This window comes from Tyto alba, unplaced genomic scaffold (assembly GCF_018691265.1).
Source record: "Tyto alba isolate M040663 unplaced genomic scaffold, T.alba_DEE_v4.0 Super-Scaffold_45, whole genome shotgun sequence".
NCBI lineage: Eukaryota > Metazoa > Chordata > Aves > Strigiformes > Tytonidae > Tyto > Tyto alba.
In genome coordinates this window covers 34713493-34739898 of record NW_024881321.1, presented here as the reverse complement: position 1 = coordinate 34739898, position 26406 = coordinate 34713493, and the positions used below count along the sequence as shown (strand labels likewise).

Here is a 26406-nt window from a genome sequence, read left to right as displayed (position 1 = left end):
TTTGAAAACCTAGCTGTGATCCTGATTATATCTTCTGTAATTGCAATGCTAACCTCCTAGTAATGTACATTGTAGGTGCACGGTGATGATCTTAGGGAGGAAGCTTTAGTTTACATGGTCCAGTCATCATACCTGCCCTGTTAAAAAACACTGGAAAATTTCTTAGCTTCTGTATACTAATAGGCTGCTTAGGATTCCATCTAGTGTTCATTAAAGTATGAGAGTCTAAGCCTAAAATATGAAAGACCAAGCCTAAAAGCTTAACTGAACAGAAGTGTAGTAAATGAATAAGAAAAATTAGATGAATTAGACCACAGAGTAATACTTTAAAAAATCAATATTGGATGCAAAATCCCCCAAACTTAGTTACACTTTGTTGTATTTTACAGTCTCCGATATATCTGAAAACATGCATTATAAAATGCTACATTACATAGAATTAGATAATATTAGTTCTGGTGATATTACTTTAAAAAATTAAGATGTATCTTAATAAAACATATATTTTCTGGTGTCCATCCTCAACAAAACTGAGTTAGTCATGATTATTACTATCCAGCATAATATATCACACATATCAGCCATTTACTGGTATTGCCTCCCAACTCTTCCTTCTTTGAAGTGTAAAGAACAACTTGAAGATCATGCTCCAAGAGGTTAACGGAGCCTGAATTTCAAAGAAAGAATAGGACAAGAAAAAGACAGTTAATAAATAAATAAATAAATAAATAAATAAATAAATAAATAAATAAATAAATAAAAGTTATTTTGGGTTCAATTTCTGTTTATTTCTAGGGAAGAAGAAAGAATAAAACAAGTTGAATAATCCTAGGTACCCTATTTACGCAGAAAACCTGCATGGCTGAGGAAGACAAAGGAAAATTGAAGAAGGTAAGAGTACTAGGGTAGAGACTGTTACCAGTTGAAATAAAAGGGAAGTGGAGGCTGAAGTTATAAGAGGGCAGGGAAAAACACGTTAAAGAGAGCAATATGAAAGCATATTTTTCTGGAATGTGAATATGTTATACATGTAGTGAAGAAGGTTCAACCTTAAAAAAAGAATCAATGAAAAATTCAGACATTGGTAAATACAAGGTAAACAGGAAAAGAATTAATGGTATGCAACAAAAGTAAAGAAAACAAACAAAAAAAAATTCCCAAAAGACAACAGAGAAAATCTAGACAATTCTTTTGATGTTGAAATTATTTCAAGTTACATACGATATAAAACTCACTGAAGCAAGTTTAAACTTGATCCAGAATCTCAGACAAATATATCTGCTTCTCCTCTCTCCATTACCTTCCTAATAACTAGCTGGTGTAGTTTAGCTGTCAGACCTCACTGGAATCTAAGTAAATGGAATTGCCTCATTTAATTTGGAATCTACAGTCCTTAAAATAGTATTACTGGTTGTAAATCGTATTTTCATAGTAGTATGGTATGAAAATAGCTTAGAAGCAAACATTCACAGTTAAAGCTTTTCACTAGACAGATGAAATATAAGTAAATGATATCAGGAAGATGTAAACTGATGGAAGTGTATAATTTTTATTCTATTTGCTACAATGTAGTTTAAAAAAAAAAACCCACGAAACAAAATGTAAACTATTTTCACTTTTACTTAGGGCTTCACCTATCCATATTCACTTATTGTACTGAAACAAATTCCAGTAAAATTAATGGAGAGTTAACTCCCTCAGTTTTTTTAAATCTGTGTTTGAAACTGCATCTTCACATTACGCTATTATTTAGAAAGTTTTTCAAGCATGCTTGAAAAGTCTTTACACCCCAATGCTCCTTTGCTGTCTAGGCATGCTAATATACATAGCTTGCGCTACATGTACCACTGCATTGTCTTATAAGTGTTAATGTATTCAAAATGCAAGCTTTTTAGAGAAAAAGAATGTGCTGCGTGTAATCAAGTTAGGACAGGAAAACTTTCACAGTACCAAAAAAATAGAGATTTACTTGTTCAACCAGAATTTGAATGTTTGTTTCCAATTTAAGAGACCTTTGGAAGAGAAGAGAGAACATGGAAGAAACAGAGAAATGGAAAAAAAGTTGAGTATAAATGCATTTGGTATGTCTATATACGTGCACGCACACACAAATTCAAGGTATATTACTTTGAGACACCTGAGACATAATAAAGAAAATACATGCTGCCTTTGAATCTTTAAGAAATATTTTAAAAAATTCTAATGGCACCAGAAAATGTATCATAAAATCTTATTTCACAATAATCTCAGCTTTGCCTCCAAACCCCTCAGCTCTTATGCAAAATGTTGACAAGCAGGAAAAAAAAAAAAAAAAAAAAAAAAAAAAAAAATGAATTTAGCTCAGATACCTGAAGACAAATAATTTTTTCTCAGAGTGTACCAGAGTTACTTTTGGCAAAGTAAAACTTTATAGAATAATTCTAGTATAATAATTTCAGAATTAACTTTCTACTCAGTATTCATTACAAAAGAAGTATGTTGAAGTAGGATAATAGCAAGATGATATATTTCAGATACTGCCTTTGAGAATCACCCAGACATAGTCATCCAGTCTCTAAAACTCCTTACCCTCTGTAAAATATCAAGTCCACTTCCAATTTCCGAAGGTCTTGATTTGTGTCTTGGTAAGATTGTCAATGCTAAGTACAGGAAAATGAGTATAAAGGAAGTAGAATTGAGTGATAAGTTATCTGTATGATTTAATGCAAGGTAAAAAACAGGCTTGGAAATGGAACAGAACTGGGAAACTGATTCAGGTTTTTCCTCTTCTTCACTCACATCTTTACTAAGAACTTAAATGCCAAATGATTCATGGCAAAAAAATCTTAGGGATGACAGACAAACCAATAATCATTTGCTTAATAGTTGCCATAAGAGCTGCCATGTATTGAAAGTGTTAATTAAATACAAGTTTACAGGCAAAATGGTAAAGAAAATACACATATTGAAGAAAATATACATATGAAAAGGAGAGCAATTAGTAGAGAACTTTGAAGATTTAGCTGTTTATTGATAATGGGGGGAAAAATTAGATATTCCTTAACTCTCACTAAAGATTGACTGAGGATCTTTTCTGTTTCTGCAGGTTCCTTGAATGCCCTCGGCCCCTCTCAATGGTTTAGCCGCCTCGGCTGTGCAAGAAGCTTTGTTGGGAGTTCCTGTGGTTCAGGGGCGGCTTTTGAGTTCAGGGGTTGGGCCCTGGGGCTGGCCTGAGCTGGGGGTCAGCCATGGCTGTGCCCGGACACAGATCCCCCCAGCCCCCCGGATGTGGGCCAACGTCCCAGCCTGGCCTCGGCCCGTCCCCATCCCCACGGCCCTTCCCAGCCCTCCAGGGCTGTGCCTGGCCCTGGTGACCACCCCTGGGCCCTCCGGGTGCTGCAGGGACGTGCCAGGAGGGTGAGGACCCTGTCCACCTTCCCACCCCAGCCTCCATCTCCCGTCTCCCGTCTCCCCTGCCCGCACAGGGTAGCACCTGCTCCAGATTTTCTCTAGCCATCACACAGAATTGCCTAAATTCCGGAAACAGTACCGCGAGCTCACAACTCAAAGGAGTCCTAGTGAAAGTGTTGCTAGCACTTGAGAATGATTTCAAGGTTCAAAAGTCATAAAAGCATGATTTCCCTTTTTGCACAGAAGAATTAGGAAGGGGTTTCAGCCAAGAAGAATGAGAAGGACTTGACGCTCATGGCCATTCAGCTCCAGGGATGGTAAGCCTAATATCTGCTTTCACAGCTTTTCTCTCCTCCCGTGCCCATGCCTCCCATAATGGAAAAGTGAAACACAGCTGAGGAACCTCTGAGTCTGATCTTTACCTTCCTCCTAAATTTAAATACAATGAAAGCCACTTTCCTAATTGCCTGGAGCTTTATTCTGTCAGCAGGATTTTAAAACAGAGTAAATCCTCAACAGTAAAGTTCATGGAGCCTCAACACTAGACTTTATTGGGGTGAGACTCAGAATCTTGGTACAACTAACATGCTGAGTTTCAGCACACAAAGTCTAATGGCAGTTTGATAAAGTGATGTAACTTGGCACTTCATATAGAAACTATTATTCCAGCAGGACTACGATCCATGGGAAAAGTCTGATGTAACCCTTCCAGATCTAGTTATTTCATTCACGGTGTTTAGATCCAACCAATTTTGTAAGACAAGTCTAACACTGGTTTGGATTTTCCTCCAGTCGTCAGACACAGATATCAGCAACAGATAATTTGTGAAGGACAGGTATCCAAATGGTACTGTGTAATCACCTCTGAATTTTTATGGATGCAGCTGAGATTTATGGGGGTACTGAAAGTTTAAATCAAAGTAAATATCTATGAGGAAAAAAGGGATCTATCAGGCTTGAATACAGGGAAAAGCCATGGAACATCAGAGGACTAGAACATCCCTAAAATGTCTATTTTTCCAATTATGTGGGTCTAATTAAAGAAACAACTTTTTTTTTCTAAGAATTTACCTTGTATCATTAGACTGCCACAGCTACATTTATAGACAATTGGCACAGGTATGGAAAACTGTTATTTTCAAGATTGATATTTCTCTCTGTTGCGTTTTAAATGAGAAAATAATCAAACAATTGGAAAGAAAGATGACATCCAAAAATAAAAAGAAAGAAAAGAAAGAGGGAGGGCATGTAAACATGCAATGCCTTCCTGGCTTCATACCTACAGCAGTTAGAAAACAAAAAGACTGCCTCCTAGGTATGTTGAATTGGGGAAAATTGTGGTAACTGGCTACTCATAGTCTTGAAAATTCTCATCTTGAGCTCTTGTGTGTGAGGGAAAGGAAGAGTGGGGATCAATATGGATGATACTGGAATAATCACCATTTCCCACACATTGTATTAGTGCTTGTTAGAAAAGATGATGACTGGAAACACACAAAAAATCAGACATAAGGCTTTGCACTTAATGCCTCTGAAAATTGTCTCCTGGGATCTTTTCTATACCATTCACCTTCTTGCACTGTAATTTTTCAACCATTTTGAAGACCAACCTTATAATTTAGAGTGGTGAATGATTTCCTCAGTGATCAAGCAAAGAGGTTCTGATCAGTTTAGCCTTTCATGACAAAATCAATCACTTCACTAAAATTACTACTTTATATATGAAATTAATGGAAATTTTTCTTATTGACAGTAGAGAGGGCACCTGCACTGAAAGTCTGAGAAGAAGATACATCAGTTCCGTGAATGATCTACAGCTATTGTTGCAGAAGAGTTTCGCTGCTTTTTAAGGAGTGGGAGAAACAGCACAGGCAGTGAGAGCACACACTGCAGTGCACATCATTTTTCTATGGGAGGAAGGAAAGTTTTACACATCTGGGAACAGCAGTCTGACAATGCAAAACCAAAATGCACTCCCTGACCACAGTCCAGCTTCTGCATAGATGTATATATTAATATTTTCCCCAGCTTGAAGTTGTTTAGTTTTACACATACGGCTTATTTAATGGTAGTATGTTTCAACTGGCAAGTGTTGGGTTACAGAGATCTGATATTACCAGGGAGGACTAAAAAATGTCTGTCAGAATCACCTTGCAGTACTGAGAGCATTGTATCAGTTTGCCCACACCACCAAAAGCTGTAATGGTACAATCAATTAGAAGAACTAGCAGCCTTGTTTAAACTGAAAATGGTGACATCAAGGTGAACAGCTGCCAAACCCAGCATCATTTCTCAAACCATTTTCTATAGTTAAGTAGCCTTAAGCTATATTTCTAATAGACATACACAAATGTAATGACATGATTTTTAATGACAATATGTTTGAGCATCTTACATACACATATTACTCAAAGACATTCTTATGTTGTTATACATACTACAGTTTTGGAATATCAATGCTAATATGAAGCAATTGTCCCAAAATAATAAAAGCAGGTCTTTTTTTCCGTAAGATTTTTACCCCATTTTTTCTTTCCTGTGTTTCTCATCTCTCCTTTTAATACCCTTTCTTCACTAGAGTCGAAGGCCATTTACAAGCTGATCTCACCATTGTCACCTCTCTTCTTTGCTTTCTGTTTCACTTTGGTTGCAAGATCCATCACTAAGGTAGTACTTACTGTAATTAGGTAGCTAAACTTAATGTGTTAGAAAAGCTAGTATATACTCTTATTATGAGGCTAAACTTCACATGCCAGAAAGCAATTCTTACAGTAATGGACTGTACCTGCACCGAGCAAAAAAAAAAAAAAAAAAAATCAAGAGCAAATCAAGAGCAAATTGAGAATATAACTTCAAATATCTAGTCTCTCTGTATTACACACCATCATCAAGATAAACAAAGTTCTGCAGTTCTTTTGAAACACACCAAGTTAATAGAAATATTGGAAATTTCAATCAAGGATCTGCTGATAAAAATCAGCTTCTGAATGTAGTGAACACACGGGAGTAGTTGTTGTCAATCAAAAAACCTCGACTTGCCCTTTCGAGACTCTCTCTCCATTTTTGACATCCTTCCCCTGCTCAATCTTGAAAAATGATCTTACCTTTCAGGAATTGCTTCTGTCTTTATCCATCATGATCCACATGCAGATATGGTAGGAGATGTATTCATCCAGATCTCTCCCTACATAGATTTAGATGACTTGCTACTTTAAGATCCTAGTTGTATATAGGTTCAATAGCAAGTGGCCAGCTGTTTGTCTTCGTATGATGCCCTAGCAGTCATAATGCTTGCAAGAACATACATTTAAGTTTCCGAGCTCACGCTCCCTCTCAGGATGGCATCAAACACCACAGAATTACAACCTAACAACGCCCCCTACACATTGGGGTGAAACCCCAGCCTTACTGAAACTCTCGGTGACTCCAAAGGGGAGGGATTTCCCCCTTTAGTTATTTACATTAACTCTTAATCCAGGATTATATACTGCTTAATACATGAACTACCTCTCACCTTTTACAGCATTAAGTCTAACAATAACCACTATTTACAGTACTACTTTGACTCTTCAAAGTACTTTTATCTAAGATGAGAATAAAAACCCAATGATATATCTCATTTTTCATATTGCAATGGGTTAAGCAAAAAATGAAAAAATAGGGGTATCTTGTGATCTTAACAGCCATTATTTGCTAAGATTGTTCATTTTTCTACATAAATGTTTAATATTAAACAAAGCAAAGAGGAACAGAAAAAATATCAAAAAAACAGTTGGGCATGAAACACTCATAGTTTCAAAAGGGCTGTTATCTAATGAATTTTACTATTAGAGTCAAGATTACACTTGCTTAAAGAAAACATGACAAATTCACTTATTGATGTTACCAGAATAATATGATCTCATCAAAATTTGACAAAGCCAGAAATCATGAATTTATAACAGAGGCCAAATCCTGCCTTCCTGATTTAAGTGTGAGTTTGATGCAGTAGAAATTCACACCTAGTTTAACTCTATCAACCAAGAAAGATCTAGCCCACTGAACTACTACACTCAGAAGTTTAAGGTAAGAAATATTTGGCCGAAACGCTCTCTCAATAATGCAAGATACAATCTACTCTATGTAGCCAAAGCAAAGCTTTATTGATAAAAGCAGCTTTATGCAAATATTCAGCTATAAATTACTTCTGAAGCTTTGGCATTGCAATGTTCAGACATCTATTTAGAAATACTATTTTGTTCTTTTTGGAATCTTATCAGACATCTTATCAGATAAAGCTTTGTTCATGTGAATCTAATTATTCAGGTTTTTGCTAAGTTCTTTCCTGTTGGAGCTTCTTGCAAAGTGACTTCAAACTGTTTCATTTTATGAATAAACTGAGTGATTCCAAACAACTTTTGCTAGAAGAGGAATAAATTAATGATTGGGAGCTCAAAATCCTTTTGGTCTTCAAAGCCTTCAAAGGATTTAAAATATAGAATTTAACTCTTCCCCTCCCCCACTTTGAAGTGGGTCATTTTTAGTAAAGTAACTTAGCCTCAGGTTTCTTCAGAGCTAGTGCATTACACTATTCTGTATAATATCAGAAGCGCTAACAACTTAAAACATTACCAAACAACAGTAGTCTGAAGACTTGTGTTTAAGAAAAAATCAGAATCAAGTAAAATTATTTTCTGTAAAAATCAATGGAGTATCTTTCTATTTACAGGCCCCAAATCTAGAACTACTATTTTATTCAAGTACTAGCCAGAGTGGAAGATAAAAAAGTTGAGAGAAAAATCCATGGGAAAAAGACTTTGATATGAAAACCTCAAAACACTAATTTTACATCATTTTAATTACTATAGGTCTTTTTTATAGTTACTCGCTATACTCATTATAAACCTAGCAAATTTAAGAGAAGATTATTAATGCCAAATAGGCTTCTCTCATTTCAGTGATACTTTTTAGGAAAGATGAAGAAAGAAAGGCAAATGATCTAAATCAGGAATGTGCTTTCATTACAAAAGAATCTGAATTAATAAACCCAAAACTTCCCCAAAAACCCAAAACCTTCCACTTATATTAAACATTTGGAGTGTATTCAGCCTCAGACACATGGCATTTAGGTGTCCATATACAGCTCTTTATATTTAAACTCTTACTATTAAAGGGGATGTAGTCAGCACAGTTTATGAAGCCACAAATGCGATTCAGTTCACCCCGAAGCACACATCTACATGTAACTCTATATAGAGCTGCTGAATAGGGACTCAGTCTCCTTTGATTGAAAATGGGAGCCAAGACAACCAGCTCATGTGGAGACACACACACAGACCTAATTTTAGGTGTTAGGTATTGAATCTGATCCTTGGTTTCAAAGCAGTCAAAACTTTGTTTCTGTTTTTCTTAATAATATGAATTAAAGTAAATATCAAAATGAAAATGGAAATATCAGTTACATATAGTGATATCTCATCAAAATTCACATATTCCACAAGAAAAGTCTAATTTTAATAAAACACTTTTCCTGAAGACAGAACATTTAATGAGGAAAAAAAAAAAAAAAAACAAAACATAACAGACCTACTCTGGTCCACAGAAGATGGAAAAATAACTAAGTAGTTTCCTTTCTAGTTTCCTTTCTTTTTCTCCTTTAAGGCAATAATCCTAATGGATATAGTGCTCTGATCTTGTTAAGAGAGTGTACATGTACGCCAGAATTAAATCCTCATGAACAGGTACTCCATAGTAAATAACTTCAGAGCTCATTGAAAAGTAAGGACACAAATGTTAACTACTGGAGGAAGGACCTCAACAGCAAAGAGGCAATACATAAGAAAACTATTAATACTAAATATAAAGTTGTTTTCCTACCTGTGTGCAGACAAATTACTGAGGTACAGGGTGTATTTTTCTTCAGCAGACAGGCCATCCATCATCAAGTAAAAAACATGAAAATTACTCTGGTTGAGAGGCTGCATAATGACACGAGACTTCTCCAACATGTATGTATAAATCCTAGCTGATTGAGAAACAAACAAATAAATTCATCATTATATTGATTGCTCTAAACTTATATATCTTAAACCATTCACCATTGCAACAGTGAATAATAAATGTTTCCTATAAAATGGTCTGAGGTGAGCATACAAAAAAATATTACCATTCGTTCTATCATGTTTTTCTATTTAAATCACATATAAAGCCCTAATTCCATTAAAATTCGTGGAAGAAATGTCTTTACTTGCTTACCATCTTACATTATCTTTAAAATTACTGAGTTTTAAAGATAAAGATGTTGATTTGTACTATGTTTTACTTATTTGAGGAACCACTTGTCATATTTGGCAAGACTATCTAAGAGACAAGATATTAATCATCTCACTGAAGTGTAACCATCTGAGCATTGGCACCTATTCTAAGATCCTTCCTGATGGAATGAGAAAGATGCAAGAGATATTCAAGACATCTTGCAAAAACCGCACTTGGAACCATTTCCTCTTTGTTGGTAATCAAGAACACTCAAACTAATAGTTTAAATTAACCACCTAACTTCTAGATGGCTACAAAGAGACAAATACTCTGCAGAACTGGCCATTGACAAGCTCACTAGCCTGTGTCTGGGGAAACGTGGGCATCTCAGAAGGGCTGTGATGAGCCGACCAAATGAGAAGCCACGTGAATCGGCGCATCGGGGATCAAGGTGAAGGAGGATGAACCTGACCACAGTTTGCCTACAGAAATGCTGATTACAGGTTCATACATAACCTCGGGCCCACTAAGGTTCTGAGAGAGGCAAAGCACAGAAGCAGAGGAAATACTGGCCCCTCTCATCCATTCACCTGCTTCACCACAATTACCAGCATTTTAGATGTAAAGAGACAGAGGGAGATTCACAGTTTTGGGCAGATTACTCTTCAGCCCTCCACTGGGTGTACACCACCATGCCGTTCCAGGTGCAGCAGGCTAAAGAGAACAAGGGAACACCCAACTGTAGCTAGAGGTCAGGGCCCTCCCTGTGAGCGGGGGCCTGATTCCAGTTCCCATTTACCCCACTGTGTGTATACTTTATCTCATCATTGCTTAAATACTAGCTGTGGTGCAAAGACCAGAAGCATGTCCCTCCTCACACAGCTGAGCACCCCCTCCACCAGGATGCAGTACATTCTGGTGCAGCTTTACGCTTTTCAATCTCTGCAATATGGCAGAGCTTTCACAGGGTCTTAGTGAGCATCCTTACTCTGGAAAAGACTGCTGAGTTTAGGGGATAAGGTGCACTTTTCAGCAATGGAGAAGCTATATTTTTGAAACCCCGTGAGCAGAGTAGGATATTAAACCGTGGCTTCTCATACTGTGGATGAAAACCACTGATCTAAGACACCTTCCTTTATGTGCTGGAGGTAGTTTTTGAACAATCAGTGATAGAAAATACTGGTACATGCATCTTGTAGCACAGTAAATATGTTCTCTAAACACATATAATTTTTGAGCCGCTCATGCTTTTTTTTTTTTTTTTTTTTTTTTTTTACTTTTTTGAAGCAAGCTGGGATTAAGCATAAAATAGTACTGAGCTGTTCAGTGCAGTCAAAACTGTTGCATTTCTAGGTATATGCGGAAGCATAACTTCAGATGTCTGAGAGACCTGAAGTTTGAAGGCAGAGTGAGAATTTAAAGACTTCTAAAGATGGGGATAGTTCAATCAGTATTTTCAGAATCAGTTTTGGACTCAAAGGTATCACCCAATGCAATGCTGAGCAAAGTTATGGGGGTTAGATCTCGGCGTGTGAGAGTGTGTATTGGAAACACAGTAGATGCATTAGCCTAATGGCTAGGCTAGAAGCCAGAATGTTATGCTCCTGCCACCATACAGCTGCTAGTACTCACAGTAGCTCATTCAGAGCTAGCTCAGTTATTGCTATACCATCTGTATTTGTCTGGTAATTATATTCTAAATCTCACCTAAGTATCTTCCTGTATTTTGGAAAGCTCTAAGTTCCTGTCTATCCTGGTAAATTAAACACAGAAAACTTGGAGTTACTTGAAGTTGTATATATAAGGGAATGCAGCCTGTGAGAATATTGTTTGAAAGACAGTGTAGATTGGAGTGAAACAAAATTGGTGAATCTTGAACGTACTGTTCCGAGAAAGGTCTCCGCAGCTAAGTGCTGCCACTGAACTAAGTATAACTATGCACAGTCTCACAAAGTACTACTCTGCACAAGCCAAACCACTCCAGACACACCCCAGTTAAGCAGAACAGAAGGTCAGTGGTACACTACCCAGGGGCATCCTCCACCCTTTCTTTTATTTAACAGCACAGGAATGGCTTGATACATGTGCTGGCAACCAAAGCCACGCCTGGGATTCTAGCTACAGAAGAGAGTGGGACTGACAGAGAAGAGCTGTACGGCCGACTTGCTGAAGAAAGGAGACATGATCTGGCCCATTTAATCATCCTACAAAAAGTAAAAGTGAAGTCCTGCTATTACGGAACCTATAATATGAGAAATTGTGTATCAGCCATCTAGCCCTCTGTTGCTACATTACGGAAAAAAGAACTGTGCTGGAAGTAAAAGGGCACGCTTGGGAAATCATTAAGCTGGAAGCAGGATGTGTTTCTGGCTCCAGTAACTTTGCAGCATACTACAAATTGAAGCAATGCAATCTTAACCTATCATGGCAGGACTGGACCAGACACACACTTTCATCAGAATCAGTCATTACCTGGCTGACATTCCTAAAGGGTAAAACGGAATAGATGAACCTGAAGGATGATTTTAATCTTTTATTGTGCTTGTAACTTATTTCTCAGTAAAACTAACCCTACCATCAATTAATTTGAAAAGAGGCCATTAAAAAAAATCCCTTTTTTGTGTGCAGTGATCTTTACTAAGGCTTTTGTAACTATCACTCAGGTGTTTTTAACATTCATTGATTAATAAAAGCAAGAAAAATGTTACTGCAGGTCATCTATCTGATTAATTAATACATTTAACTTTAATGACAGGCAACACCACTTATTTAGATGACACGAAATAATTTAGTCCTTTTCAGGTACTTCAAGTCACCCACTTTAATAAGGCTAAATACAGTTCATCTCATTAGCATCCACAGCAATGGCAAGAGTTGTTAAGAAAAGTCAAGCTTCTGATAATCAGGAATCAAACACAGCACCAGCTTAATGGAGCTAAAGTAACTCATAAAGAAAACTATCACGGTAATATGCTTTTCTACAAAGTGAAATGATATGTTCATTAATCTATGTGTGAAATAAATGGGAAAAAATAATAGAGTTCCAGAGCAAAGTCTGCCATTTTTGTGCAATGTTAACTATGCTTATAGGCACAAGGAAATTTTTCCTTCCTTTAACGGATCACTTGATCTATTGAGCAGTTACAAAATCAGCAAGTGGACTCTCTATTGAAAGTATGGCCAGTGAAATCTTTCTTCCAGCTATGCATTCTTTGAAACTACATTGCTCTTTCTCAAAACCCAGGCTGTCCTAAACACAGCGATTGCCAAAGACAAAGTAACATTTGAAAGTTCAGAGCTGAAATACAGTACAAAACCACATCAAAGAGCTTAACTGGCTGCAGTCTGTCTTATATCAAAAAAGGAAATTCATGTCTGAAACTTTTTAATGATAAAAAATGTTTGTACCACACACAGGTGAATATGCATTCCGCTTCTTTTTACAAATCAAATTAGATCATTCTATTTCAGTGCAACTTAAAAAAAATATCAGGCCTTGCTTTTCAAGAAGTGCAGACTGAGAAAAGCAAAGCCTGAAAAGCACGGCAGGAAAATCTGGAGAGTAAGTTTGTCAGGCGTGATTTTATCTTAAGTTTCTTTTTTAGTAGTCTGAGGAAAGCAAGAGAAACCTTAGTTTTCAACTTACTTAGGCATTATGTCAACTTACCTGAAATACCACTTACTCTCTCCCTTTCCAAATAAAAATGAAATGCAGTAGTTTTACTTCTGGAAATAAATAAATAATCAGTCTTTTACTACTATGCAGTATGTGTGAATCATCGTCTATGAACGATTATGATTTTTTGGCAGATCAGTCTTTGACTTCTGTTAGGTATGAATTTATTTTAGAAACTTAATGAAATCACTGTCCTGTAGTTTATTCTGTATTTATTCTGCTGTATGACTTTTTACTATTTCCCACTACCTTATCTTATCCAGTCACAAAGAACAATGCCTTAATCTGGGTTATACCTTCTCCACTTGTTTGATTGGATTAAAGCAATGAAAGGTACCTGACCACAAAGCCACTCATCATGGAAAAACTCTCATTTGAACCTAACATCACAGAGTACCTCATCAGAAACAAGAGTCAGAAAAGACACGTAAAACCTCTACAAATATATATACTGGATTTGAGTAGAACCACACTCTAGAGCTCCATCCTTGTTTTCAAAACTTGATGGCAAAGATCTATTTTATGAGAATGACCAAATGAAGCCTGTAGATGAAAATTATGGTGAACATTTTTGTTATTTAGGTCTACTGGACTTTCTGCTACAAGAATAAACTTTATTTGACAAAAGTCAGAGCACTTCCAAGGTCTAGGCATAAAAGAACTTCAGCATGAACAAAAAGCTGTCACAAACTTCACCGATGTCCACACAAAATGCAAAGAATGCTACCTTGAGCTTGCCCTCTATAATAAAAATGTACACGAGTACTTTGCATGTTCCTGGATCTCCACCCTTAAGATCTGTCTGCTAAGGAGTTTAAACAACCTAAACACTTTGATGGAGGCAGTCTAGTGTCACTTGGATTTCTGTTTACAAACCAGACATATTTAGCCCAGTTTGTCTCAATGAGTTATAAAGTCACATCTCAGCAGAATCAGGTGCTCTGCATCTTTACATTTTTCATTCATGTTTAAACAGTTCAAGACAGTAAATACCGCTGTAAATGATCTTGCAATTAGATATGGAGAATCACTGGGTGGGATTTAAACCAGTCAAAGACAACATGCCTGATTCTTTTCTCATTTATGGTAGTGTAAATCTGGGACAATTTCACTCAGAAGTGATGCTTAGCAGTGGCCTAGAAAAGGCAACATCTACAATGCAAATCAAACAGCATGAACAACTGCAACTTACAGAAACATAAACCACACTTTTACTTCTGTACTGGGGCTTCTCATTCTTGACTGTAAATTACAGAACTTACGGCTACCTCAGATTTTATAAGAGTAATTGATTCAATTCCTAAATATTTGGGGAATAGTAGGGCAGATAAGTAATTTGTTTATATTTGCTAATGGACTTGACTACCTGTAGATTTTCTCATTTAATGCCTATGGTTTGAAAGTGATAAAAGCATAGTATTAGTGTTCCGGAAAACTAACACCAGACCCTGGTTAACTGGTTCCACGTTTATATCATTCACAGACAAGGACTGTGAATTAAACTGGCAAGTCTAGGTAGAGCTTCTTGAAAACTCAAGTCCCTGAGTCTCAAGCAAGGCACCCAAAAATTGTGGGAACACACAGGGAAGGCTTCAAGGCCCTGAGGCTTCTGTTCCTTTTCTGAGGCATAGAATGACACAACTTTAGGTCAGAGGTACTGTGAAAATGAAGCCATTTATGTTTCTGAAACGTTCATAAGGTGAAAAATGTTGATGAACATTATAGAAAATACACAGAAAAACTAGCATTCTGTTTTTAGAGCAGAATAAAATGGCACAAGCCACACATGAATCAATGAAGGGAAAACAAGCTATTTAGTAGCAGATCACTGAAGAAATGTACTCCATTCTCTGCACTGAATGAAGCTGGGGAGGGGTAGAAAATCAACAGCATTAAATTTGTACGTACAGGGCAACCCAAGAGTACCTCAGACAACTTCATCTGTTTGCATTTGTGTTCTGTGTGTGTAACAAAAAGAGAAAAAGTGTACACTCAATATAATTGTGATAACTAAATGCACTCAAATTAAGTATTTATAATACAGAGGATTTATATTATGTTAGTTTTGGCGATTGAACTCTATTTTTACAAGTCAAATTCAGATGCTATTTAGTCCATTCTAATGTTTCTATCACTTTCTTTATATTCTGCACACAAGAGCTCATAAATGAAAAAAAAAAATAACCCACACTTTTTAATTTTACATTTTCTTTACAAATATCCTATGTTTATTGTAAAAAAAAACCAAAACAAAACAAAACAAAAAAACGAAAAAAAGTGATAGTCATTTCCCACACAGTGACATTTCCACTGAAGAAACGATCATATTTGCTAGGGTACAGTGAACTCTCTCATGAAAGTTAATTATAATTCCTACTCTGAAATATTTCCGAATAATATTCTTAGGAAAATCTTTTAAAAGCATAAACACATTTAAAATTATAAAAAAATAGTGGTTTTGGAAATCTTTATCCAATGGAATCTAATTTAATTAGATCAAAAGTGTGTTTCACCACACAGCTTTTCCATCCAGGAAGATCAGTGCAAGTAGGAAAGCGTCTGTGTACAGTTATTTCTGCATACACCTCTTGCTTTAGCACAGAGTAACTTTATAATGACTTAAGCAGACCAGAAATTAAACCTCTCCCTGACTGCCTCAGAAGATCAGAATTTTCAGAATCAAACTGAAGTTTGGCCCAATATTTTTTTTTTTTTTTTCACTAATGAATGCTTATTGGGGATCAGCAGACTCCCACTTACTCTGAAAGCAGGCACAAATTCCACACTATCTTAACTCTAATGAGAATAAAGATCAGTATGACTCCAATTTCCTTTAGAAGAATCTCAAAGTTGTAATAAATTGCTTCTAATTTCAGTATTATGGAGCATACCTGTACTTTGTTTGCCCTAAAGAGATGAGTTTATCACTTGTTTAAGGGATACTTAAAATACACAATACAATATTGGATACAAATGCAAAAATTAGTCTCTCTGTTACTTTTCTTTCACAGTGAAGTGATACACAACTCTCACAGTTTGTTAATCTCGGATATAAAGGGAAATGTGATTTCCTGGGAAATGTAAGAGAAACCAGTGGGGTTCATTTTTTTTTCCTTGCCTTTCTCTGCCACCTACTGGTTGCACAGAACAGGGCTCTCCCTCCTAATACTGCCCACTACTCTTGAGAAGCTATGAATTTACCTGCTATTAGACATGTTCCCCTGACACTCCCTAAAACCCCCTTGCCTCTTTCATGTACTTGAATGCCACTGATGCCTAACGCTGTGTATGGCACACTAGGCTCCCTGATCTACCAGTCTGGGGGTGATATCAAAACAAACAGATTAAATGATACTTACCTGCAATTAATGTTTTTTTCTTCTCACAAAACTGTAGCTCAAAATATTTTATATAACAGCTGGAAAAATCACTCAAGGGTGTCTTAGCATGTCCAAAGGCCTCCAAGATACAGTTTACCTGCAAGACAATGGTAACTAAGTGATAAGGGAGGAAATAAACAGGAAGATAATTCAGTAAACATCAGTGAGTTTGGTGTGTGATCAATAACTGGGGAGGGATGGGGGTGAAAAAGACCATTTTTCAGCTTGGAATTTAACAAATTCCTTGAAAGTTTTTTCTGAATAGAAATTAAATTAAGATAGCTCAAAATTAAAAAAAAAAAAAAAAAAAAGTGCTGCCAGAATAGTGGAAGGTGTAAATGGAAGGAGGAAGACAATGGTTCACACCTGAGCTGTGCCCTTACCACTAGTTTGGATACAAGTGACTGGACTCATATGCCCAGGGCTGGCATGCTTAGCAAAAATATTAGAATCTTCGAAGAGCAGCTATGCTTGTAAAGTTACAGTCAGTTGATACTAATAACCAACAAAAGGAATTTACAAGCTTTATATGATTCCAGAAATGGCATAAATTACTGATTTAAAATTGAATTACTTCAGCATTATACTAGTGAAAAACTGAGGAAAAAAAAATAGATTCAGAGTTTTTTATGGCATCTCTCACTAATGCATTTCCATGTTACATCTTCATGGTCACAGCAACTATTTTTAAAAGAGCATTAAAAAAAAAAAAAGTATTAAACATGCCACCTTTATTCCATGTTTCTCTGTGTTTAGCTTTTTTGTGTATAATTAGTTTCTCATACCTCTCACACCCTGAAGGATTCCCTTCAGCACCTTCCTCTTTTGCATTCTAAGAAATTGATTGTAATGTGGCCCAAATACACTGTTTTTCTGATACAGCAGTGTTTTGCTGAAGCTGGATAACCTATCTGGGGGGAGAAGAGGGCTGTGGAGTGGCACAGATAACATGTGCTTCCAATCACATGGGCAGAAACTAAAAATCAGACTCTTCAGAATTACTAATTAATCCAGCTATCTGAGCAGTAGGTGGCAGCAGAAAACTAGTCAGCCTAGCTTCGGTTCCACTCCAGTAGCGCTGTTTGGGATGTGTTTGCTCATTAGGCTAATTCAGCACTTGGTTTAACCTATTCAGCTTTATTAACTTTAATGCTGCTATGCATAACTGCAGCAGGAATGAATCCAGGCTATTGTGTTCATTAAAGAACCTTAAAAGGCAACTAAACCAGAATCTCTACTTGATTCCCCACAGGTGGGATCTGCTACGTCCACCTTCACTGTCTGAAATCAGGTGTCCCACCTAAGCGAGCTACAAGGCATCATTCTATAACCACAAGGCAACTAATTTTTTGTAACATGTAACTATTCTCTTCTGCCTGCATTGTCTAAGACTCATTGTCACGTATGGCTACATCTATACTATTAAACTCAACAAGACCAGGAGCAGGACTCTCTAACCTCAATGGCAGGGGGCATGATGAGGTTCACATCCAGACATCTAACACCTCTTCGTCTGCAGAATAGGGTGGACATGCTGCTGTGAGTGGTCCCTGGCACATGCTGTCCTCTGAACTGTGGCCAGAGGACCTGTTGGGGAATTAAACTGTGTCAGGGAGCAGGGTAACAACTGCACATTAGGGACTGTTCAGTTTACTACCTAGATGTAGAATAGTCCAAAGTAATCTGTGAAGTTAACTAACTTTTAGATGGAGTAAATGAGGCCTAGTCAGCCACCTCCCACACTGATTCCTCTTCTTAACTGAGGACAACATCCTATTCCATTTGCATTGGATCATGATGGTTGTCCCTGGGAATTCTCCTGTGGTCAGGAGACAAGTTGCAGCAGAGATAATACTCCTTCCCGCACCTCCTGATTGCCACTGCTGACATATTTTTACCCAAAGCACGCAGTTTTCAGTTGCTTATTCATGAATTTACTTATTTACTTAGTTCTTCTACTCATTACTTAATGTAAACTTTAGGAAAGAAAAGGACTTCGAGGATCTGATATGAATTTTGCAGTTCTAACTGAATAACATCTATAGCCTGATCATTTCAAAGCTGTAATTAAACCTGTGTATGTAGTAAATAAAAAAATACACAGTAGAAAAAGATAACACTTGTAGATCTGGTTCTTGGGTTTTAAATGAAGTGTACCGTCCCTATGTAATGTCATTATCTCAACACTAGACTTTAAAATTTAAATAAAACCCCTGAAATATAACAAGGGCATTCTTAACATTGTCATGTGAAACCTAGATTAAATGTATCATTTTAGGAACATCATCAATGAATCAGATAACACTGTGAAAAACACTTTAACGTGGCAATTGTATGACTACACAAAGTAAAGTAAAGCTACAGCTTATTAACTCATGGTGTTTCCAGTGTCATCAGGCTTTTTTAATGTCTTCAAAAACCAAAAATGCAACACTTTTCTAAAATCCACCCAAAATCCATATGACTTTTATTTCCTTATCAGCTGGAATGTACAAAATATGAACCAGTGTATCTGCAGCCTTTCCCACATCTTAATAATCCTGATTTGTAGGTTGTCTGTCAGTGTCAGCTGTACTTCAGACACTATTTTATCAACTTTCTGGACTGAATCATACATATTTCAGGAAGAAAGTAGTGTGTTTCGAATGATGCATGTGATGCTATTAAAAAACTCCACAATGAACAATTCTAGAGTTCTGTTGAGCATCATGCATGTGGCAAGTGGAAGCTGAACAAATAAAGTATCTTGGGTTGAATGTAAGTGCTGAAGAGGAAGGTCACCAGAGTGGGTGAAGGTGTCTAAACATACTGTTTTTAAAATATGAAACTCAGAACTGTGATAATGCAGGAATGCAGACTCTGATAAAACATTCTGTGTAAACCTCTCTCAGCTGGGATTTCAGATGAGAAGTTTCATCAGGGAAGCCAATTTTTTAAAAGAATTTGAATTGGCAATTTATGGTTCAGCATTATCTAAAATGTCAGTATAAACCCTTAGACTAGTGTTACAGCTGTAACAATGAAACATGAGTTGCAAAGTTCAGTCAAACGAAAACTTTACATTTACAATGTATTGTCAAGGAGGTGAATTTATCTGATATGTGAAGCAGGTTCTCATTATTTCATAATATGCACTGGGTAGAATTTGGTTCTGCTGAGGGAATTAAATATGACTGAGCAAATATTCAGAACTCTTGTCTGTTTCATAAATATAATTAGTATACAAATACTAGGCCATATAACTTTGTTTAGTCCTTGCAGTTTTTTCTGCAACTTTCCAGATTCTCTCTTACATACTACTACTTCAGATGCCTCAGCACTTACACCGTCCAGAGAAGCACCACCACTACCATACAGATAAATATACTTACTGAAAGCAACTAGTACACATTTAGAAGACAGTATCTTACGACACTAATGTTTCCTATTCACTGAAACAGTGCTTTCCAAAGTCACCAAAACATATAGAAACAAAACTGTCCTCCACTTTTCAGATTCTTCTTGCCACATAACTCTGAGCTTAATCCTGTTCCCATTCAGGTCAAGCCAGGGAAACAAACCTTCTTTGACTTCAATAGTGAAAACAAACCATTTATGAACTTCTGCATAGCAGATGCCTTTTTCCTTACAGTTCAAAAGTCTTTGCCTATCAAAAAGGCCAGATTTTTGCTTTGTTCTACTCAGTGATCAGAATGCTACTTACATGTTTTATCTTTGTATCAAAGGTATTTCTGCTGGAGCTGGCTCTGCAGGTGAGGTGCTTCACTATTTGTTTGCAGGCTTCAGTCTTCCCAGAACCACTTTCTCCACTGTAAGATGACAGGTAAGAAAGAGAAGGAGAAATCATTGTTATTTTCACATTTGGTATGTTATTTATATTCTCTGCTAGCTTTGTTTGAATGGATTTAAGATATCTCAGTCAAAATTTCATTTCAAATAACAGAAGGTTTATGGATGGCAAATAATAAAGAACAGAATGTAGGATATAGACTGGCTGACTCTCTATGTTGATGAGGGCTGTCAGAGCTGTCAAGCTATATTGTCTTGTACCACAAGCCAACCCAATCAAATCTAAAGCTTTCAAACCATTTTCAAGGTGTTTATAGCAAAGTTTTATCTCCTCCTTTATCTTCTGTCCAACAAAGGAGGTTGCTTATGCTGCCTGGTTCTCCTCCCAGATGGGGAAATGCTACTGTCGTAATGATGGGAGTCAGAAGGAATGTGTAGAATACAATAGAAAAAACTGAAAGGAAATAGGAAAGGAACAGGAATGAAAAAAAAGATGATTGATTTTACAAACTGCCCAGCTTCTGCAGTGCAATACGTTCTGACTTTAGTGATCCTGTTTCACTTAATTTCTTGTTCATGATGTGGAATAAAGATTCCAAAGAATGAGAATCTCTGAAGGGGAAAATGAGCAAAGAAAACAAGATAGAAAGCATACGAACAACAAAGGTGGGAAGAAACAACAGAAAAGTGGAAAGATGGAGGAGGGAAGGAAACTCGGTGCACTTTAAGCACGGAGAAGGAAGAAAGGAAAAGAAACGAGAGATGGAAAGAATAAAGTTAGTGAAACTTGATTAAGAAATTAATGTTAATAATTTCTTACTTGAATTATAACTTATATATATATAAGTTATATTTATAAGTTATATATATAAGTTATATATATATAATTTATATAACCAATAATAAATTGGTTTCCTTATAGACAACTAAACCAAACAAAATGTAATTTGATGCTCCTCCTTCATTTATGTGTTTCATCAAATTCAAAAGGCTGTTTGTACAACAGCCAGTTTGATTTTTCACAAGTACAATGGCCATGCTAGCTGGTCAGTCTGTTATCAGTATAGTTTAGTTTCTGAAAATGAGAGAGCAGCAAAATATAGCATCGGTCTAGCCACTGCTTTATTTATTCAAATCTCCTTCAAGGAAGAAATCAATTAAATAAAAAAAGAAACAAAAGAGGGAAGGACAAAAAGGTCTTCATACTCAGGGATGGGATCTCTGCACCATTTAATCTCATTCAACTTTTATGGGACATACATTCAGCTCTGGCAAATATCTGATTTGTTTGCCTGGTAAGTTGCAGTCTTAGGTGACAAGACAGATGTCTCATTACTATATGTGATGTGTCAAATTGCTTTTATCTGTGTCATCCATGTTTCTATAATGAGCTGGAGTCTGACCCTGGACTTCAAACTCCTATTGGCATCAGTAGGAGGTCTCTGGTCCAAGACTGCAAAGGTTTGCAACCTGGGTATATGTTATGCAAAGACCTTAAATAACAGGTCACAAAGTCATATTTAAACCCGGTCTTAGAACAAAAGAAATCATGTGAAGTCAAGAAGATCGGTATCACAGCTAATACAAAACTAGTATCTCCACAGAACTGACAAGGTGCTCTGTTAAGCGCACAACCCCTTGCTCGTATCTTCAGCTTCTAACTTTCTGAAAGAGTTTCAAAAGTCATATGATACTTGATGTCACCCTCTAAAATCTGCATGCATCTCTGCCCTCTTAACAATGACTTCGCTCTCCAAATGCTAATTGTACCATGTTGCCTCTGTTCTTCACAAGTGGCAGTATCCTTCTGCCTTTATAATGGTAGTGTCCAGATTCGCTGTTCCTTTGTGTGTTATCACCAACAGGAACAGAAAAAAGTGAAACAGAGCATTAGCCCTGAGACATTCCTCCACTGGAGACATTTCATACTCTTGCAAATTACAGATTTTATTCCTGTATTATCCAGAAAGTCAGTGAATTTACAGACAGATATAAATCTATCTTGTACCATCCCTCTTACCACCCACTCACATTGGCCAGTCCACTGGCAACTGTGTGTCATGATGATGAAATAATTCTGTCCCTCCACAACACACTTAATCCAAAATCACAGCTGCAACCTGCTATCACCATACCACATATTACCAACAAGATTAGCAACAGTGACTCTTCGGTTATTTCAGCTGTCAAGGAGCTTCTCTGAAGTTAAAAGATCTCTGCAGTTTAGTACAGTCACAGTTACCGATGATGCTACTGTGGAGAAATGTTCATATATGTTTCAACGTCAGATCTGAAATATTTAATAGTTTGTAACAACTCACAGCTTCTCCAATGTGTACTGCCCTTTATATCCAGCAGATAAATATTTGTATCATACTGAGGGCTGAACATAGCTTCTTTAACAGAAGGCTTTTCCAGGATTAGCAATTTTATTTTTCAAAAAATATTTCTCACAACTGGAGAAATTGGGGAGGGGAGGGGGGAAGAAGAGATGCTAATACAACATTTGATGTGCCTTCGATTGTTTTAAAGTATTACAAAGCAGGCATGCAAATTATGATTAAAACCAGAAAAATGCCTCTTAAACAAATGAATTGGAGTGTTTACTATGAGTTTGCCCACTTAACAATTAATTTGTTTCACTTCTTAAATAAAGCTATGCTTTAATTTTCGCTGCAAGCTGTGACCCAGATAACACAGGACCATGCAAGCATGCACAGAATGGACAGTTTCTGTCCCTTGAATATTGCCTCTCAGGACTGCTGTTTCCTAAACATTTCAGTGACACAGCAACAAAGATTTGACACTTGCAGATCAGCTGTTAACTTTACAGTGATTGACATTTTGCCTAGCAGTGTTACAGGAGCTTGTTGGCTAAAGAGTTGCTAGAGTACAGTTCAGGGGTCAGAATACACTAGAACTTGGTTGATGAAAGGGGCATAATGTTGCTTAGCTGTTCTGTGCATTTCAGAGGGTTATGTTCACTCCTACTGAAACACAGATTGAAGCACTGAGAAAGAAATGCTACGTTAGGTAAAGTTTTAATTGTTGATACCCTTGTTTGGAACATTTGGGGCAATAAATAATTTAATAATGAAAATGTAATTTGTCACCTTGAATGAGGTCTTGTTTATTCATTTTGTGCTGGGTTTCTGTGGTGTGGGGGTTTTTTCATAGCAGGGAGGGAGCTACAGCGGTGCCCTCTGTAAGAAGCTTCTCAAAGCTCCCCCAGCTCCAAGTCGGACCCACATCTGGCCATTGATGTGATACACAAATGTCTTGCCAAGTGCTGATGTTATCAACAGAACACTCTCTTGTCACATTCTCCATCAGGTCACTGATTTATAATAAGTTACAGTGGGCTGAGCAGGGATCAAGACAGTGGGGCTTAACACATGCCTTTACATCCTGATGTGAAATCATCAGTAGCAACTATTGCCTGATATCAAAGCCATTCAATTTTAAGTACAATATTCTTTGTGTACTACTACACAATACTTAATTTGGCAGTTATCCTTTTCTCTTGAAGTGCTAGTAAATACTGTTTTCTGCTTCTTCTCTGTCTACACTTATAGGCAACGTCACAAAGCTTAATCAATTAGCAGTGTCCCCAGTTCCTACTTTGAAGAAAATGCTGAAAGCAGTGCCTTAGGATATTTTTTATTTTATCAAAATTATTATGCCTAAACAAGAGTTAATATTTACAAGAAGATAATATGAATATACAGTAATGATTTCCTAATTTTGCTTGTACGTCTGCTTAAATGTCACTGCTCACTGAATAAGTAGGTTCTAAATTAGGTTATAAAAAGGTTACCATTTATTTTAACCAATCAACAGTCAGTTCCACACATAATAAGTTTATATATTTATAATTTAGAAATCTATAAACTATGCTTTTTTATCAACTGTGCTTTTAAAAGAAACATTTAATTACAATATTCAGATGTATTTGAAGACAATATACAGAACTTCAAACTCATCTGAGTCTGCATCCACATAAATAGAATGCAATATAAATTGATACCTACGATTGTATTTATGTGTTCATTTTAACTCTTGCAACTCTAAACCAGCATTATTAGATGCTTTTGAGTATCATATCCTCTCCATTTCCTAGTATTCAGTTTTCTTATAATTAGAGGTAGCTCAAGAGCAATTACAATATTTATCAAAGGGATCAGCCTTTATTCCTGTTCAAATAAAAATCTACCTTTCCCCCCATCCCATCTCCCATGAAGTTCTGCAAACCCTTGTCAATATTTCAGCCAACAGCAATTGTGAAAATGACAAGACTGAACAAATTTCTTTGAGCAATTACACCATTTCACCAGACTTTTTGTTTTCAGCTAGGGTGAAGGAAGAAAAGGGATTAACAGATCTAGGGATCAAAAGTTCCAAGTGAATTCAAAGTTTCACCATTATAAAACCAGCATAGTTGGATAAAACACTGTTTCACTGGAGATTTCTAATACATTTATTCACAGTCTTGAAGTTATTTATCACTGAAACAACACCATCGATAAAGGAACTGGTTAAAGTCCATTTTGAAGTTGGAGAGCTAGATAACAAACTTCTGGCCACACAAACACGTGAGGCAGAGTGGAAGCTCCAATACAGGTGCCCCAACTCAGAGGTTTATAATTTAGTCAAGGACTTCCTATTTTTATTGCCATTAGATTCTATTTCCAAACCCAATCCATGTAATATTAGCACACACAGCAGTTTTGAATTCTTCACCGTTAACTGTTGGTTCTTAATTAGATGCAGCTAGATGGAGTGGCAATTCCCCAAGAGAAATTATGAACTTGAGATGTAAGTAAACCTTTTTCAGTTCTATTTTGCTCTAATCTATGATACAGAGATAAGTACACAGAAAGAAATAAACTGGAGACAAAAATAAAATGGAAATGTCAACTGCTGAATCCTGGGGGAAACAGGTGAAAGGCAGGAGTTACAAATTAGTTAATAGAAAGATAAATTTTCACCTGAGGATAAAGCACTGGGGACGCTGCTCCTGGAATAGCATGTGGTAAGCTCTTTCAGCACAGGAAAATATATGTGGGGGAAGTGAGGAACACAATTTTCCAGAGTTACTTAAATAAAGCTGTGTGACCTGAAAAATTGTAGAAAATTAACATGATCAATACATTTCAAACTAATTATGTTTCACCCCTCTAATCCTGGGTCTTTTGTAAAGCTCTCTAAGCATTATGAAGAGAATCTCTGTATAAGTGGTACTATTACAGTATCTACGAAGATTTTAATTAAAGAAAACAGAGCTGTAAGCATAGAAGATTTAATTAAGATACAAAATTAAACATAAGTAGAGGTCTCAACAATACTGGTTTGTGCACTGAGTAAACCAAAACCTAGGAAGTTACTTTTTTATACCTTATGTTTATAGCTCTTCAGTGTCTTGGCATAAAAATCGTACAAAATGAAATATGATCATCCCATGAAAATTTAAAATTTAAATCAAAGGCTTAAGTCATAAACTAATTAATTACTTGACAGAGTATCTCTCACAAATACTCTTTCTGCAATATAGAATAACTTCTATGATACACATGGCTGGCAACATGTACTAACCTTAAAGCTTAAGTGTGAGTAGAACCAATTACCCTGATGTTCTTTCAGCTAACATGAAGCAGATTTTAGTAAAATCAGTTTATCTGCTAATATCTACAGTTCTGTTCTTACAGAAAAAAATAAATGTAATAAAGGAAATACACATGGTGATTTAGATAAAATTGTGAGCAGAACCACCGTACCATTTTACAAATATCCTTAAATAAATAATTTTACCCACCTTTTTATATAGCTTTTATCAAACATTCTCATGAGTTTAGAAAAATAACACAGGCTCTACAGAAACCTACGGCAGCAGGGGTACACTATGAAAAAATATGAAGCATGTAGAATGATACTGAATGC

At 36.5% G+C, this 26406-nt stretch overlaps 1 protein-coding gene across 5 annotated transcripts in view; it reads right to left on the bottom strand.

Annotated features, from left to right (window-relative positions):
- The window catches only part of MYO16 (myosin XVI), a 395602-nt gene that overhangs the window by 151885 nt on the left and 217311 nt on the right, over positions 1-26406 (bottom strand). For all 5 annotated transcript variants that reach the window (XM_032997101.2, XM_032997107.2, XM_032997106.2 and 2 more), the window contains 4 exons: positions 25458-25585; positions 20384-20489; positions 16660-16777; positions 9247-9394 (listed from right to left, as the gene is read on the bottom strand). In XM_032997101.2, the coding sequence (XP_032852992.1) occupies positions 9247-9394; positions 16660-16777; positions 20384-20489; positions 25458-25585 (500 nt within the window). The remainder of the gene's footprint in view (positions 1-9246; positions 9395-16659; positions 16778-20383; positions 20490-25457; positions 25586-26406) is intronic.